Source organism: Sus scrofa, chromosome 1, assembly GCF_054392235.1.
Source record: "Sus scrofa isolate SSC_HxYL_T2T_F1_AM1 chromosome 1, Sscrofa_HxYL_maternal_Yorkshire_Landrace_v2.0, whole genome shotgun sequence".
Lineage (NCBI taxonomy): Eukaryota > Metazoa > Chordata > Mammalia > Artiodactyla > Suidae > Sus > Sus scrofa.
The window spans coordinates 202,017,703-202,034,839 of record NC_139383.1 but is presented as its reverse complement, the minus strand read 5'-3'; the positions used below and the strand labels follow the sequence as shown (position 1 = coordinate 202,034,839).

Genomic DNA, 17,137 nt, shown 5'->3' with positions numbered 1-17,137 from the left:
AGCAGCCTCAGGAGGCAAAAAAAACCTGGGAAAGTCTTTTTTTTTGTTTGTTTTGTTTAGGACATTAAAACATCTTACCAATTTAAGTTGAGTTGGGAATTGTACTCCTTTAGGGGACCCTAAATATGCAACCAATTGCTGAGCTCACCCTGCCTCTGCCACTTGGTGGCTGTGTGACCTTTGGCAGGCGTTTAACTTCTCTGAACCAATCAGCCCTTCATTTTCACTCAGAGGCTGTCAGTGTCAGCTGCTCCTTCAGTTCCTCCAACCTGGCTCTCTTCTTCCCCATTTCCTGCCTCTTAAATTTCCTTTACTCCATCCTTGCCTGAAGCCAGTGGGCAGCCAGTCCTATTAGAAATCTCATTCACACTTGAGAAGGCTGCAAATTGGTGTCACTCAGCAGGTGCCTGCCCTTCACTGGAGGAAAGGGTCCTGGATTGGGCAGGAGAGGGCAGTGCTGGGGGGATAGGAGAGAAGGGGAGGGGAGTCAGTGCTCTTCCAGGCAGTTCTCAGTATCCAGAGCTGCTATGGAGATAGACAGGGCAGAGATCCTGCCTCAGTGAAACAAACACCTGGAGAGGTAGTGAGGTGCACTCCTGACTTGAGAGATGGACAAGATCACCCACGGTGATATGCAGCAGAACAGAAGAATCGAGGCACGCCCTGAGGGTTGGGAGGGAGTCTTTTTTTTGAACTCCAACCCACCCCAGTTTCAATTCTGGTTGGTTCCTAGCTGTGTAACCTTGAGGCAGTGCCTTAGGATCTCTGGGCCTCAGCTTCCATAATTGTAAAAAGGGATTCCTCCCATCTACCTTGCTAAATTGTTATGATAATTAATCCAAAGTGTCATAATATATAACGGCATATGTAAACACTAACTCGTAATCTCTTGTGCCTCCTCTCTCATAGTTTTTGTCTTCCCTGTTCTGGGGCACCCTCAGGTCCCTTACCCTGAAGTAGGAATGTATATCTATTAGGCTCCATTATCAGGTAGAAGTTTTATCCCGCTTAAATGTTTATCCTTCCCTTCCCCAGATCAGTGTCTTGTCCAGTTCAGGAGGCTCAATATATATTTAAGGAAAAACTGTAGACCAACTCTCCCCCTCCCCCATCCTCCACCCCCACACTTCCCTGATTTATTTATTTATTAGGTCCATACCTGTGGCATATGGAAATTCCCAGGCTAGGGGTCAAATTGGAGCTGCAGCTGCTGGCCTACACCACAGCCACAGCAATGCTACACCTACACCGCAGCTTGCAGCAATGCCGGATCCTTAACCCACTGAAAGGGTACAAGGCTCAAACCTGCATCCTCATGGAGATGAGCTGGGTTCTTAACCCATTGAGCCACAACAAAATTTGCACTTTTCCCAGTTTTAAAAGTGCAGAAACCAAGACTTAGGTCGTATGACTTACCTCAAGTCACTCACCAAAACAGACAGCTTACTACTTCTTAAGGTAACTTTCTAGAAGTCTCAGAGCACAAAACGGCTGGTAATCCAAGGGTCTGGCATCTGGGGTCCCTTAGCTCAACTGCATCATGTTAACACAGCCAGCAGCTTTTCCAAGGATGAGCAGGGAGGCAGCGCTCTCTGCTGGATTCCTTAGTAGCTGCGCCTTAGTGCCCATTCTCAGGCTTGACTGCAAACTAAAATCACCTGGTGAGCTTTAAAAATTACTGTGTTCAGGTCACACTGCAGACTAGTTACATCAGAATTTCAGGGTGTGGCCCAAGTGTCAGTATTTTTAAACCTCCTCAGACGATTCCAATGTTCAGCCAAGACTGAGGAATAACTACAGATTAACTTTATGTGTGAAGAAACTAGTCTAGAATGGAAAAATTAACAGTGGAGAATAAAATATCCCTGTGTAAAATCTTGCCAGTTTTCCATTAAAAAAATTAGTCATGTGAGACTTGGTATGGGTCTGAAAATCCTGGAAAATCTCAGGAGTTGGGAAAAGGTATAAATGTACCATCACTGTCATTGGACCAATCTGTGTCAAGGTAGGTCCAAAGTCACTGTTGGATCAAGAGTGGGAATAATAATAATAATAGAGGGGAAATTTCCTTGAATAAAATGAGTAAATTGTTTACATTGGCTCCCAGATTTGTGTCAGCTTATACCCTCTAACACACTGGATTTTAAACTCGCCTGTGCATGAGGAAGCTGTTAATCAGCTTTTTCAGTTTGTTAAAACACAGATTACTGGGCCCCATCCACCCCTGAATTTCTGAGGCAGTAGGTCCAACAAATTTCCAGGCGACACCTAGGCTGCTGGTTTAGGACCAGCACTTAGGGAACCGCTGCTACAAAAAATGACCAGGTCAATACCCACCTTCATGTCTGTGCCTGGTCCAGCAGTGTGGGAATCCTGTAGCACCCTGAATAGTCCTCAAAGCAGGCATGCAAGGAAGGAAGAATGGTGCTTTGAATGTGGCATAATGATTTTAAGTGCAAAATACATGTCAAGTCCTATGTCTCAAGGATAGACAAGGTGGAGGGGGAAAGAGCAGGGTCCCTAGGGGCAAGGCTTTGGTCATGCCCCAGCTCAAAGGGGTCTGCTATAGAGTAGCCTCGGTCTTATAGAAGGAGATAATTTTACTCCAGGAGTGGGAGAGTGAGGTCCCTAAATGTTGGTGTTGGAGGTACTGCCATTCACAATCAAGATGCCAGTATTGGGTCATCCATATCGCACACTTGTGGAACTTCAAATTTTTTGCTTGATAATATTTTTATCATAAGTATCAGCAGTTACAGAGTGTGTTGTAAATATTATCTTTTTAAAAAATGTGTCTGTAAATGAGTACGATGGAGTCTAAATACCATAGCAGTTTGTTATCAACATTTTTAAAGAACATGGAAAGAAGTACTTTCTTTTTTTTTACTTTACTTTTAATTTTTTTTTTTTTAATACATGGAAAGAAGTTCCCATTGTGGCTCAGCAGTAATGAACCCGACCAGTATATCCACGAAGATATGGATTTGATCTCTGGCCTCACTCAGTGAGTTAAAGATATGGCATTGCTGTGAGCTGTGGTATAGGTTGCAGACCGTGGCTTGGATCTAGCATTGCTGTGGTTGCGGTGTAGACTGGCAGCTGCAGCTCGGATTCGATCCCTAGCCTGGGAACTTCCATATACTGCAGGCGCAGCCCTAAAAACAAACGAACAAAAAAGTACTTGGAAAAACTCTGACAATGTTAAATTTTACCTGAGCCCTGTGCTCCTGGAAAACAGCAACGGTGAAGAAATTCCCCCTATCCTTTCGTGTTCCATAAACAATTTACTGCAAAGAAACACTCCATCCCAAAAGACTGAGATAAGCCTCCTGGACTCCCCCATTATTCACCTTTGAGAGGCTTGGCACACTCCGAATTCTCATTCTTTGCCTTGTTGGTGATTAGCTGAACCGATGGGGCCGCGGATCAGTTGGAATAAAATGCTTGTTAACCAAACATTGGTTAAGCTTCTTTTCTTCCCCAGGTGCCTGAACTGTGGCCATCCTCAGCCAGAGCCAGTTTACAATCTCTCCTTAACCCCTCCAGGGAACAGGCTGGCCTTACGGTAAGACAATCTCCATATCTAATACCCAGTCTACTAATCTAATAGGATCTGGTCACTCCTGCTTCCAAATCCTGTTCTTTCTAGCCCCATTTACTCCTCCCTATAAAAGAAAATCTTTTTTGCCTAACCTTTGGGAGCAAGCAGAACATTTTCACTATTGCAGTAAATCCCCCCCTCCAATCCTTTCAAATAAAGTCTCTCCTTTACTAAATCTGGATTTTTTTGTTTACATTACATGCAACATTCTTTTTTTCTTCTGGAACTTATATTTCCATTCAACTTCTGCCACAGAGTTTTATCCTAGCATAATCTATTTTCATGCTTGGCAATATTTTCTGGAGAACCTGACTATACTGTCACAACATTAACTATATAAATTTGAACTTGTTAACTCTGGAGAAACATTCTGTCACCCCTAAGGTTCTAAGAGTTACTTTTTTTCCTTCTGGATTGAGATCTTGTTGCAATTGTTTGCATTACAAGTGAGCAAATGATAAATATACAGCATTTTATTATATGAGCAATAATCTTTACACATAAAAGTAAATTTTTATTAGAAATAAAAGATAGATTGAGTCAGTTATTTTTCCATGACGTTTATGTATCCAGGGAAGAATCTTTTTTTTTTTTTGCAAGAATGAGAAAGAGTTGAGTCTCCTGTTTTGTTTTTATGGGTATAAGCACTGATACACATTGTTCACATAAAAAGTAGATAAAAATGGAAGGAGGTTTATTCTGGCAATGTCTTTTTTTTTTTTTTTTTTTCTTTTTATGGCCTCACCTACAGCATATGGAAGTTCCCAGGCTAGGGGTTGAATGGGAGCTGTAGCTGCCAGCCTACACTACAGTCACAGCAATGCCGGATGCTCAACCCTCTGAGAGAAGTCAGGGATCCAACCCGCATCCTCATGGATACTAGTCGGCTTCGTTTCCTCTGAGCCACGAGGGGAACTCCTGAACTGCTTATTGATGCTCTTCTTATCGCTTACGTTGCACCAAGCTACTTGTTGACCTCCGTTACTGATACAGACATTGAGCAACTAGCACCCCCAGTGATTGCCCTTATTCTGTGTATCCCAATGCCGAGCCTATAGTAGGAACTTATTACTTGTAAGTATTGCAGAAGGGTAAATGAAAAAATAAGCGCTGAAGGACCAAACTTAACTTTTAAACATCTTTCTTCAGTGCCCATCGTGTATAATATTTCACCGAATCCCTTGGATACCTGAGGAGGAAGGGGATTTTATATTGCCATTCTGCAAATGTGGGTGTGTACTCTGGAAGTCATTCTGCCTTTAGTGGCACGGAGCTCGTAGCAGCCCATATCCCGACCCAAGGAACAGAAAAGATTGGGGCCTAGAATCACAGATGGGGATGGACACTGGCGACGATGCCTTCTCTGGTTAAAATTCCCCTCGGGGCTGTGCCAGTCTGGGGCACAAACCGCGCCCCTTTAGGAGTCCCCGCCCCTATGAGCCCAAGGCCCAACCTTCAGCAAGCGAAGCTCCCGGCCAATTAGAAGAGGTCATAGGCGGGCACTGCAGTTGAGCGAACCAATAGGCGGGCGGCCGGAGCAGGGCTTGTCTGGGCATGTGGGAGCTGCCGGCTGCGTGGACGCCACGTGCGGGCGTGGGGAGACTCGCGGGGCTTCAGGTGATCTGGGGGTGGGGTACTCTGCTGGGGATCGCGGGGTCGGGTAGGCTGGCGCGCCTTTTCCTCTGAGGCGGGACCCCGCGCTGTGCGTCCGCTCCCCGCCCGCGGCCTGGGACGTCTGGTCGGGCCGACCCTGCTCCCAGGGCTCCCAGGAAGCAGGCCGGGCCTGGGCGCCGTCTGGCCCTCCTCCCGCCCTACTCGGGGGTCTTGGGTCTGAGGGGGCGGCGCTGGGTGAAGGGTTCAGTCTGGTGGGAGTCGGCCTGGCCGCCGCGACCAAGGAGTGACCAGCGCCACAGTCCTTCCGTGGGTGAGGCCGGGCCTCCCACGGGTCACTTCTCGGAGATCGCGGGCCGCTGGGGGGAGGTCGTGCGGGGCTCTCCTCGGACTTCTCTTGTCTCATGTACTTTTTGGTAGCACAGGAGATCTTACCAAGTCAGCTTTTCTCAAATTTGGGCGAGTGTTAGTATCGCGGCGAGGGGGTGGGGCCCGTGCGCTTTAAAATACAGATTCCCGGGCCCCGCTTCCCAAAATGACAGTTAAGAGGGCCCGCGGGTAGGCCTGGAAATCAGCCTGGTAAAAAGACGTCTCGTTTCTGGTAATGAAGTGCTTTGGGAAAGTCCCCAACCGAGTCCAATACCCGGTTTGATAAAGCCTCGTTTTATGTTAAGAGACTGACTTGGTCCAGTTCATATAGCTCGTTAGTGCCAGACCTAACTGGGACTAGAACTGCCTGCCTTCCTGATCAACCAGCAGGTTGGGGGCCCCTAGGCCACTGGCCATTCTGACTTAACAATTCCTTTGGGGCCTTTGCCCAAAGGCCTTTTGGCTGCTGACACAAAGCCCTGGTTCAGGGCAGAAGAGAGCTCTGCCCTCACTGAAAAAAACACTTGTGATTTGAAGGAAACTTTTCCTCAGGCCCCCGAACCTCCCCTGAGGCCCAGGGTAAGAAAGGCCTGGGGTGATGATTAATTGTTGATTTTGACATGTCAGCTAGGCCAGGGCATGTAGAACAGGACTGCTTTCATCTCTTGAAATACAAGGCCATGGAGTCCTTTTTTCTCAGGATCCTTATTTCTGGCTTCTTTGAAACGTCGCCAGCAGGGTCAGGGAGGCCACCTGCTCCCGACCTGCAGGGCCCTTAGCCTGCCACTCCAAGTGGAAGGGCCCTCCTCCCCTACAGGGTTAGTTGCTAGTGGGTCTTCTCCACATTGCTGGGCTGAGGCAAATTGAGGTTCTGTATTGGGCAGCCTTCATCTGTGACTTGTCGATCCCTGTGACTTGTCGATATGAAGTTGATTAATTTAGAGCCCTTTTGAAAAGGAAAAGGCTTCTTGGGGAAGAGATAAGCAAGCAGATGGAGAGTGAGTCAGGATGGGTCACCAAGCTGCCTCCTGGCCCAGGTATCACCAACTAGCAGTTCATCTCCCTCTCATTTCTCTTCATCTTTGCTGCTATTGCTCAGATTCTTATCTTCTATAAGGCAGTTGTTATCCTGTCCCCCTCTGCCTAAAACTCTAGGGAGACTGATGGTTCCTCTCTGCTTCTGGATTAAACCCAAGCTTTTACCCTTCTCCAGGAACAGTTCTCACTGTCCCCATGGCACCTCATACCTCCTGGTTTCCAGTCGCTGCACCAGACCCCTTGCCTTTCCACAGTGGATGTACTTTGCTTCCTAGAATTTGTGTCTACATTTGTCTCTGTCTGGATGCCCTTCCCTTCCTGGGCTGCCTGGTAGACCTTTCTGAAACCCTTCAAAGCGTCCCCTCCACCACTTGGCCTCCTCTAACCCAGCCTCTCTGCTTGTTAAATACCTGTCCTGGTGAGTCAAGCACACGGCCTAGCCTGTCCTTGCATCCTGAGCACACCCTTGTAAGTTGCTGATTACCTCTTTCCCAGCCAGACCGGAGTTCCTTGAAGATAAGGTCATCTGCAGGGCTATAGCCCCTGCACATAGCAGGCCTAGTGTCAGTTCTGTTAACAGACTTGCTCAGAGGGTCTGGTCCATACCACGTCCCGAGCTGGCTGTAGGGGAAGAGAGACAGGCACAGCTCTATCCCTACCTTCAGAGCACTTTGAGGTGGACTGAATTAGCTGTTGACTTTGAAGAGTGTAGGAAATTTCTACTTGTGCTGTCAGAGCACAGAGAAGTGAACTTTGCTTCCTAGCTTGGCTGTAAATGTCTGGCATCAGGGCTACTGTGCCATACTTTAGTGACCTCCCCAGAGGCCTCTGGGGTCCCTCACTTGACCAGCAGAGACCAGTATGAGGGCACCAGCTTAGGGTAGGAAAAGCCACCAGAGTGTGATGCGCTTCCGAGAGCGGGGACAGTAGGTTGAGTGGTGAAAAGTGGAGAGGGGCAATTGCCCCAACCAGGCTCTCCTTGTGCCTTACACCCAGTGGCATCAGGGTGTTGGAGGGCCCCCTCTTCCTTAGTCCTGGGGTACTCCTTTCAGGCCTTTGCCCCAGTCGTGGCCACTGATTCCTCTCCCCTGCACCCGTAGGGCCACGGTTCCACTTTCTTAATCTCTTCAGCCGTTGGCCTGTTCTGCTTCCCCGGCATGCCTCGCACAGCCCTTCACACACTTTCTGCTCCATTCTTGTCTCTGCAGTGAGACTAGATTCTTGGAGCCCAGAGTCCATTTTTGGAACTCTGCCCAGCACTTGCCACAGTTGGGACCCCAGAGGCCTCAGGCTGGCATTAGCCTGTGCAATCCAGAGGGTTGTTCCAGAAGGGCTTCTTGGAGAATGGAGGAAGGTTAGGAAGGAGCAGTGGGGAGGGGGCGGGAGGAAGGTTGGAAAGGGACAGGGAGTCCAGGCCAAGGCAGGTCTGGCTTGGGAAGAGCTGGTTACCAGCCAAGAGCAGGAGTCTCCACCATTCTGGGGGGAAAGGGAGCAGGTACTTATTGAGCCCCTACTGTGTATAATATATGCAGATCCCAGCACATGGATTGTGCCATTTCCTCTTCCCACGGGAAAGCTATTAGGGCCATTTTACATGCAAAGAACCTGAAGCTCAGCTGTTAGCTAACTTATAGAGAGCTGAGTTAGCCCCTGCTCTGCCTACTTCAAAGTCCTGGTTTTCTGGTCTCTTTGGGTGCACTGACTCAGCACAGCAAACAAGATGAAGCTTTCCAGGCTACATTCTTCACCATTCGGAAGATGCCGGGATGCCGGCCTTTTAGCACGGGATTTGCAAACCCATGTGAACATCAAACATTTCTTGCTGCAGTAGTGGGCCACAGCATCTCTTCTCAATGCAACATTCAGGGATGAGAGCTTGTGGGAGGTACCATGAAAATCTGCAGCACTATAGATCAGGGCTTTCCTTTTCTCTTGCTCTCTCTTTTAAGTTGAGCCTGTTTACCAGCACACAAGTGCCTATAGGCTTCAATGATTAAACTACATGTCCAACTATATATATATATATTTTTTTTTTTTAACTTTTTTTTTTGGGGGGGTGCTACCCTGTGGCACATGGAGTTCCTGGGCCAGGGATCAGATCCGAACCTCAGTTGCAACCTAAGTGGCAGCTTTGACGATGCCTGTGCTGGGCTGAGGATGGAAACTGCCTCCCAGCACTCCAGAGATGCTGCTAGTTCTGTTGTGCCACAGTGGGAATTCCTCCAACTATTTTTAAATGTTTGTAGACAGTGTTGTGATGAGTGAATTAGAAGGTCATTTACTACATTATGTCATTTTGGTTAACACATACCAAAAACAACTATTGTGGGCTTCCTATGAAATATTTTCTCCAGGTCTGCTGTGGGTCTGTGCCCATACATTTCATAAAATCTCTCGTTTCCTTTAACTGGAACTTCATACATACACACACCATTTCTGTAACCTTTATTTTCCCATAACCATACCTCTCTACAAGTTTCTGATGCCTACAATATTGGAGGTTAGTTACAGCTTGGAGGTTGAGAGCATGGATTCTGGATTCACATCAGCCTGTGCCTATTATTAATTAATTGGGCAAGTTATTTAACCTCTATGCCTCAGTTTTTGTACCTGTAATATGAGGATACTGATACTTTGTTTGAGTTGTTTGGAAGATTGAGTAATTCTGTGTAAAGTACTTAGAACAGTGATTCTGTATGTGCCATTAACTGTGTGAGTGCAATTATTACGAAAATAGGTCTTTGACTCCTTCTGGAATCCTGAGACCAAGGGCTGTGGGGCAGTCTAGCCAGCAACAGGGCACTGCAGGAGGGCGGTCAGGGCTGGCATACTCCTCACTCAGCGCCTCTGCCCTCTCTCTTCTCTCCCCAGGCTGCTGCCCTGTTGGCACATTACCTCCTAGGCCTCCCTTGCCCTGAGGGGTGAGCTGATTGGGATGGTACCCCGGGAAGCTCCTGAGTCCACCCAGTGCCTGTGCCCTTCCCTGGGGAGCTCCAATGCCAAGGATGTGCTTCGGAGGAAGCACAAGAGGAAGAGCCGACAGCACCAGAGGTTCATGGCCCGGAAGGCCTTGCTGCAGGAGCAGGGGCTGCTGAGTGCACCCCCAGAACCAGGATCCTCTCCACTGCCCATGCTCTTGGATGCTCCGCCAGGCACAGAAGCTTCCAGCAGTGTGAGGCAGCGTCCAAAGGCTGAATCTGGAGGTGCCCCCTGCAGCAGAAAGCCCACCCCCAGGGAATCTGCGGGGCCCTTGCCAAGCAAGTGCGTGGCTATCGACTGTGAGATGGTGGGCACGGGCCCCCGGGGGCGGGTGAGTGAGTTGGCCCGCTGCTCCGTGGTGAGTTACTATGGCGATGTCCTCTACGACAAGTACATCCGGCCTGAGATGCCCATCGTGGACTACCGCACTCGCTGGAGCGGCATCACTCGGCAGCACATGCGCAAAGCCATCCCCTTCCAGGTGGCCCAGAAAGAGGTGAGGGCAGGGCTGGGGCTTTGGGTTAGTGTGATGGGCTGCAGCAGTGCTTTGCTACTATAGGTGAGAAGGGACCTTGAGAAAGTTACTTAACTTCTCCAAACAATGGCTTCCTTCACAGAACAGGGTGGATAGAGGGCTTGCCCTAGAGCATGGAAGGAGTGCTGGGGTATTCCTTGTGACAGTGTTTGTGAACAGGTTGTGCTAACTGTAAGATGCAAAGCAGCTTACATGCCACATTTTTTCTTTTGTAAAAGTATTACATATCTGTATAAAATGTGTAGGGCCCATAGTGCTGTCACCTGCGGGTATTAATTTGTTTCGTTTTTGTTTTTTGTTTTTTCATTGTTTTGAAAAAAGTAGTGTTGTGACCACAACCACTAGGAATTCCCAAATGTCCTTGGAACATAGGAAACACTCAGATCTTTCGTGTGTGTGTGTGTGTGTGTGTGTGTGTCTTTTTAGGGCCGCACCCATGGCATATGGAAGTTCCCAGGCTAGGGATCGAATCCGAGCTGTAGCTGCCAGCCTACAGCAGAGCCACAGCAATGCCAGATCTGAGCCATGTCTGCTACCTACACCATAGCTCACAGCAATGCCGGATCCTTAACCCAGTGAGCGAGGCCAGGGATCGAATTTGTATGCTATGTTTACTGATCGAGTTTGTTACTATTGAGCCACAATGGGGACTCCCTAAGGAAACATTTAGATCTCAATCCACAATCTTGGATCCTTGTCCCCACCTCCCTCTGCAGAGATTCTGATCCCACAGGTCTCTAGGTAGGCCCTGGGACAGCTCTGATGTGTCTATCCCTAAAAACCAACATGCTATGCAACTTGCACGACAAAAACCTCAGAGCTGATGGGAAAAATGGGGTTAGGGACACAATGCTCAAAATAAAAAGCAAGAAATCTAATAATAGTGGCAGCACAGTTTTGCCCAGGGTCACTGGCTAAGAAATGCATAAATAAACCAGTAGTATGGCACTTTGCCTTGAAAAGGCCTGGGGTACTGGGGGAAGTGGATGTCAGGAGGGTGGGCTTGCGCTGTGGGAAGGAGGGAAGGAGTTAACTGGAAGTCAGGAGGTGGGAACACACAGGTGCAGATGGTAGGCAGGTAAGCTGAGCTGGCTGGTAGCTATGGGGGGCGTGGGCACTTTGTGGATTCCCCAGTGGCTCAGCTCAGCTGGGTGTGGTGTTGGCATTCACTTAGTGTTTCCCAAGGGCGAAGTTTGCATTATTCTCAAATCATGTCCTAACATATCAACTATAACCTCCTTGGAACACTTTGTAATTTTTTTCTTTCTTTTTTTTTTTTTTAAGGGCCACACCTGCAGCATATGAAAGTTCCCAGGTTAGGGGTCCAACTGGAGCTACAGCTGCCAGCCCATATCACAGCCACAGCAACACAGGATCCTAGCCAAGTCTGCCACCTACACCACAGTTCATGGCAATGCTGGATCCTTAATGCACTGAGTCAGGCTGGAGATCAAACCCACATCCTCATGGACTTGTTGTTAACCACTGAGCCACAACAGGAACTCCTGCAATTTCAAACCAAGTGTTGTAACAGAACTATGTAACATTTCTGGTTTATTCTTGGGATTAGGTAAATTTAGTGAATATTGATATAAGTCACTTTGTGCCTTTTTCACATAAGGTACAACCTAAGGATTTTTTCTCTTTTATAAATTTTTTCTCTTCTATTTAAAAGATTTTTATTTTATTTTATTTATTTTGTCTTTTTGCCTCTTTCTAGGGCCACTTCCCTTGGCATATGGAGGTTCCCAGGCTAGGGGTCTAATCAGAGCTGTAGCTTACGGCCTACGCCAGAGCCACAGCAATGCGGGATCTGAGCCGCGTCTGCGACCTACACTACAGCTCATGGCAACGCCAGATTCTTAACCCACTGAGCAACCCAGGGATCAAACCTCCAACCTCATGGTTCCTAGTTGGATTCGTTCATCACTGCGCCACAACGGGAACACCTATTTAAAAGATTTTTATAGCCACGTGTGCAGCATATGGAAATTCCCAGGTCAGGATTAAATCCGAGCCCCAGCTGTGACCTACACAGCAGCTGTGGCAATGCTGGATCCTTTAACCCACTGCACTGGGCTGGGGTCGTACTTGTGCTTCTGCAGCAACCTGAGCCATTGCAGTCAGTTTCTTAACCCACTGTGCCATAGCGGGAACTCTGCATTACTTTCAAAAGGTCTAATTTTTCAAGCTGACTGATCAGGAATAGAAGCAGCAGGAAGGCGGGCCTGTGGTGAACCCTCTAGCTCCTAGGTACTTCCCTTGGCCTGCAAGAGCAGGGCTGATTTTGATCTGCCCAGACTCTGAGCCCGTGTGGAGTGTGCTGGATACCATCTCACCATGTGGGGGTGTGTGGGTGTGACTAATGTGGTATGGCCCCTCGCTTCCACTAAAGTCTAAATGCACCATATCCACATGTAGGGAAAGCTGAGTTTAGCGATAAACTACACGGTGGAGGCCTGCGTCCTCCCCAGGGCCTGAAGAGGGCAGAAGGCAGGAGAGGCACACATTGTGCAGAAGGTCAGAGCTGAGCATGAGAGCAGGTTTGGAGGGTGAGAAGTAAGAATCCTGAAGAGAGGGGCAAAGGGGCAGAACCCTGAATATGGGGACTATTCTGTCAATACTAGAAAAGCTGCCATTGATATGGTCTCCATTGTCAGGCAGTTCCGTGACTTTAGCCACTGAGTCTCCACTGATCACCTCTGTGTGCTAAGCTGCCATTGAGTTTCACTAGTCCAGGCAGGCATGGTCCCTGTGTATTAGAGTGAGTGTACAGTGGAGGGCAGCCAGGCAGACTTGAGCTGGGGCTGACTGTGTACTTAGAAAATGTGCTGGGAGTGCCCATCGTGGCTCAGCAGTTAGCAAATCTGACTAGGAACCATGAGGTTGCGGGTTTGATCCCTGGCCTTGCTCAGTGGGTTAAGGATCCGGCATTGCCATGTGCTGTGGTGTAGGTTGCAGACATGGCTCGGATCTCGTGTTGCTGTTGCTGTGGTGTAAGCCAGTGGCTACAGCTCCGATTTGATCCCTGGCCTGAGAACCTCCATATGCCGTGGGAGCAGCCCAAGAAAATGGCAAAAAACCAGAAAAAAAGAAAAAAAGAAAATGTTCTGAATCCCCTGAACGAAAGAACAGCAGGGGTCCTGATAGTGGGGGAGCTGAGACCCCACCAAGAGAAGAGTTGGCGGAAGAGTTGCATGGGGCAGCAAGGCTGGCAAGGTCTTCAGGATGGAGACAGAAGAGCCTGTCCCAGCAGGCAGGAGCGCCTTACCCATCCAAGAGTTCCTTTGATGCTCTCAACCACCCACAAGTGTTCTTGGCAGCTTTCCTGTTTTGCAGGTGTGGGGAGGCTTCAGCAACCCCCGGTTACAGGAAGTGCTGAGTAGATGGTCTGGGTTCAGACTGGATGACTGTGGAGCCCTTGGTCTCCCCTCTGTGCTATATCCCTCCAGAGGGGTCCCTGCACCCACTGCTCCAGGGGTCAGGATGTGCCTCATGCCTTCCTGACCCTGGGGCCTTCCTGACTCCTTCTCTGCTCACAGATCCTCAAGCTCCTGAAGGGCAAGGTGGTGGTGGGGCATGCCCTGCACAATGACTTCCAGGCTCTCAAGTACGTCCACCCTCGGGGCCAGACCCGGGATACCACTTACGTCCCCAACCTCCTCAGCCAGCCTGGCCTCCACACCCGGACCCGGGTCTCTCTTAAGGACCTGGCCCTGCAGCTGCTGCACAAGAAAATCCAGGTGCGTGCTGTGGGCGGGATTGTGGGAGGGAGAGGGCCTGTCCTCTGGGCTAGGCGGGCCATGGACAGGCAGTGCCTCTAGCATCCTAGCTGTTTCCCGCCTCCCCCCGGTCCTGGGGCTTCCTCATGGACACAAATGAAGCCCTCTTTGCTCTCCACATCCTCCTCTAGTGCGTTGTAGCACCAGCCACATCCTCCCAGGTTGCTCTCAGATCTGTCTCCCATCCAGTTCTTGGCTCCGTCCCCGTGTCTGCACATAGAGCCCCATCTCCTGCAACCAAAGGTGGAGTATTTGGTTAGGGGCCGCTGGTGACTCTTGCTCCTGCTGTGCTTCACATTCATTACCTCATCTGCTCCTCAAGCCTGTGAAACAGGGATTTTTACCAGGCTTTCTATCTGAGGACACAGAGAAGCTAGATGGCTTGTGGCATGCCTGGGATTCCAGTGCCCTTCTGTCTAATTGGAGCCCAGACCTTTACTGTGCCAGGCTGACACCCCCATCCTGAGTACTCATGCCTGGGCTTGGACACAGACCCCCGAGCACTGGGCCTCCCGCTGGGTCTACAGGTGGTGATTTGTGGGCTCTCATCCGCAGGTGGGCCAGCACGGGCACTCATCCGTGGAAGATGCTGTGACGGCCATGGAGCTCTACCGGCTGGTGGAAGTACAGTGGGAACAGCAGGAGGCCAGCAGCCCCCGGAGCCACCCTGAGGACAGAGAACCTGACAGCAGCACGGACATGGAGCAGTATATGGAGGACCAGTACTGGCCTGAAGACCTGGCCCCAGGCACCAGCAGCGGATCAGGGGAGGCGCAGGGCAGAAGGGAGTGAGGGAGAAGAGGCTCCCGTGGGGAGGAGGCCCAGGGGAACACTAGAGGCTTCAGCCAGCAGTGCCCAGGGTCTGAGGAGCTGGGACGACCTGTCCTCTTGAGCTCTGCCTTCAGAGGCACAGCCTTTTCCCCCTGACTTCTGTGGTTTTGCTAATGGCACTTGATTGACACCAAGTAAATCTCAGGTGGGTGGGCTGCTAGAGTCCAGCAGGTGTAGAGAATATGCCAGCAGATAGCACCAGGCTGCCACTGGCCTTCCCCACCCCATGCTGCGCTCTCCCTCTCTGGGGGTGGTGGATGGGGTGTCAGTAGCCAGGAGTTCACTTGTCTCAACTCTGACCTGGGGTAAAGCTCTCTTCCCATCTTCCCATCTACCTCTGCCTCCAGAGTCACTTTCAGGTTCAGAGTAAATACACCCTGAATCTGTAGAGTTGAGGCCACTCAAGGGACATTTCCTTTCTCAGCTGGAGCTCTGGCTGCAGCTGTTGCAGGAACTGCTAGGCTACAGAGGAATAGCAGAGCCAACAGGCTTGTGGGGAGCTGGGCCCTCCCATGCTGCTACCAGAAGTCAGCAGACACTAATCTGGGAGGAGGGAAAGCACATGAGCTTTGGATGGAGACTAGCATATTTATTTTGACCCAAATCAGGCGTTCTTCCTGCCCACCCAGCACTAAGCTCTCTTAACAAAAATCTGAGAAACAGGACAGCAGTGTGAGTTCTGGGACCCCTGTGCAGAATTGCCCACAAGGACTATTATTTATTGAGAGCAAGGCCACAGGTCTGTAAGAGAGCAGAATATGTGCCCACTGGTGCTGGGTGGGCAGTGAGGGCTGTACAGCTGTGCCTTCCTGCACAGTGGGTGCCCCCATTCATTGGCGGTTGGCTTTTCTCCAAATTTCTAAAATGATTCTGTTGGTATTTCATCCCTCACCCCTCTTTCCATGTTTCCTATGGGACAGTTTTGGGGTGTTGGGGTAACCAAGAGCTCAGGTAACACAGGACCTTTGAGCCCCATCTTGCTACTTAATAGCTTTGAGACTTGGGCAAGTATGTGACTCCACCCTGGAGTCTCTTCCCTCATGTGTAAGATGGGGGTAACAGTACAACCTGCCTCAGAGGGTTGGTAGAGGTGAAGCCCTGAGTGCTTAGCATGGCGCCTGGCACATGGTGAGCTGAGGTCAGCGCAAGCTGCTGGTTTTGTTTAAGGATCAGTATCATCCTCTTCTGGGTAACACCTGAGCATGCCCATGGGTCGTGTGGCTCTGATCCAGACAGAACTGTCCTCATGGCTGTCCCAGGAGGTGTGGCATGGCCCAGAGAGGACAAAACCTGGGTTCCCTGTTCTGTGAGCAAAGTGGCAGGGTCAGGAAAGGAGGGACACTTTCTGAGACCACACAGCTATCAACTCAGGGCTGCAGATTGTTCTGGGAGCTGGCTGAGTCACTCACTGACCATTGCTGGCCTGGCACCAGGACTTTGTCCTGATTCCTTAAAAGTCTGGCTGATGCTACGCTCACAGCTAAACGGTAGCTTCAGTTCTTTGGTCTGTGGGTTGAGGGAGGATGGAGCTGTTAGCACTGGGGAAATGTAATGGGGTTAAAGTCAGCTTTGTTGTAAAATCCTTCTGGAATAAAACTCAATTGGGAAAGTAGATGAAGTGGCCTTTTCTTTGAATTCTCCATCTAGGGTGAGAGGGTGGCTTGATGAAGGATTTGGGGGGCACAAGGGGATTGAGTCTTGCTGAGTGCTGTCACTTTTGAGGTGCACAGCTTTCACAATGCTTTGGGATGTGGCAAGAAAATATTAGAGCTACAGACTTTATATATATATATATAATATGTTATATATATAAAATATATATATTATATATAAAAACATGTTATATATATAATATGTTATATATATAAAACATGATATATATATATATATATTTATTTTTTATTTATTTATTTTTTTTTTGGCTGTGCCTGTGGCATGTGGAAGTTCCCTAGCCAGGGATGACCAGGGCTGCTACAGTGACAGCAATGGATCCTTAACCTATTGTGCCACAAGGCAACTCCCTATTTCTTAAAAATTTTATAACTGTCCTATTATCGAGCACAGGTTTATTAAGCTTGTTTCTTTTTGAAGCTATGTACCCCCTTTTATCTTAACCTTTTTTTTTTTAGTTTAAAATATACAACGTAAAATTGACCGTCTTAACTATTTTTAAGTGCAAAGATGAATATATTCACATTGTAGTGGAGCCCATCTCCAGAACTCTTTTATCATGAAAAACTGAAGCTCTAAACTCAATAAACAATGACCCCTCATTCTCTCCTCCCTTCAGCTCTTGGCAACTACTGTTCTACTTTCAGTTTTTATGAATTTGACTAGGCGCCTCATGTAAACAGGATCCTATTGTATTTACCATTTTATATCTGACTTATT

General features: G+C 49.0%; 1 protein-coding gene across 3 annotated transcripts; it reads left to right on the top strand.

Annotated features, from left to right (window-relative positions):
• The first annotated feature begins 5,147 nt into the window (after positions 1-5,147).
• Positions 5,148-16,358, top strand: AEN (apoptosis enhancing nuclease). Of its 3 annotated transcripts, none has more exons than XR_014841519.1 (4): positions 5,148-5,218; positions 9,491-10,379; positions 13,088-13,876; positions 14,471-16,358. XR_014841519.1 is itself a non-coding variant. In XM_003121858.5 (4 exons), exons 2-4 carry the CDS (start codon positions 9,555-9,557, stop codon positions 14,705-14,707), a joined length of 978 nt encoding a protein of 325 aa, XP_003121906.1. In that variant the 5' UTR covers positions 5,148-5,218; positions 9,491-9,554; the 3' UTR covers positions 14,708-16,358. The 3 variants fall into 3 exon arrangements, 2 of the variants coding, with proteins under 2 accessions (XP_003121906.1, XP_084874869.1); XM_003121858.5 differs by having other exon boundaries at positions 9,491-10,094; positions 13,676-13,876; XM_085018743.1 differs by having other exon boundaries at positions 5,148-7,428; positions 7,901-10,094; positions 13,676-13,876.
• The last annotated feature ends 779 nt before the right edge of the window (positions 16,359-17,137 follow it).

What these genes read in the sequence shown, in the direction of transcription:
- AEN (XM_003121858.5), top strand. Translation starts at nt 9,555, where the DNA reads ATGGTACCCCGGGAAGCTCCTGAGTCCACCCAGTGCCTGTGCCCTTCC. An exon ending in TCCAGGTGGCCCAGAAAGAG is followed by an intron (nt 10,095 to 13,675) that starts GTGAGGGCAGGG and finishes CTCTGCTCACAG; the next exon opens with ATCCTCAAGCTCCTGAAGGG. An exon ending in TGCTGCACAAGAAAATCCAG is followed by an intron (nt 13,877 to 14,470) that starts GTGCGTGCTGTG and finishes TCTCATCCGCAG; the next exon opens with GTGGGCCAGCACGGGCACTC.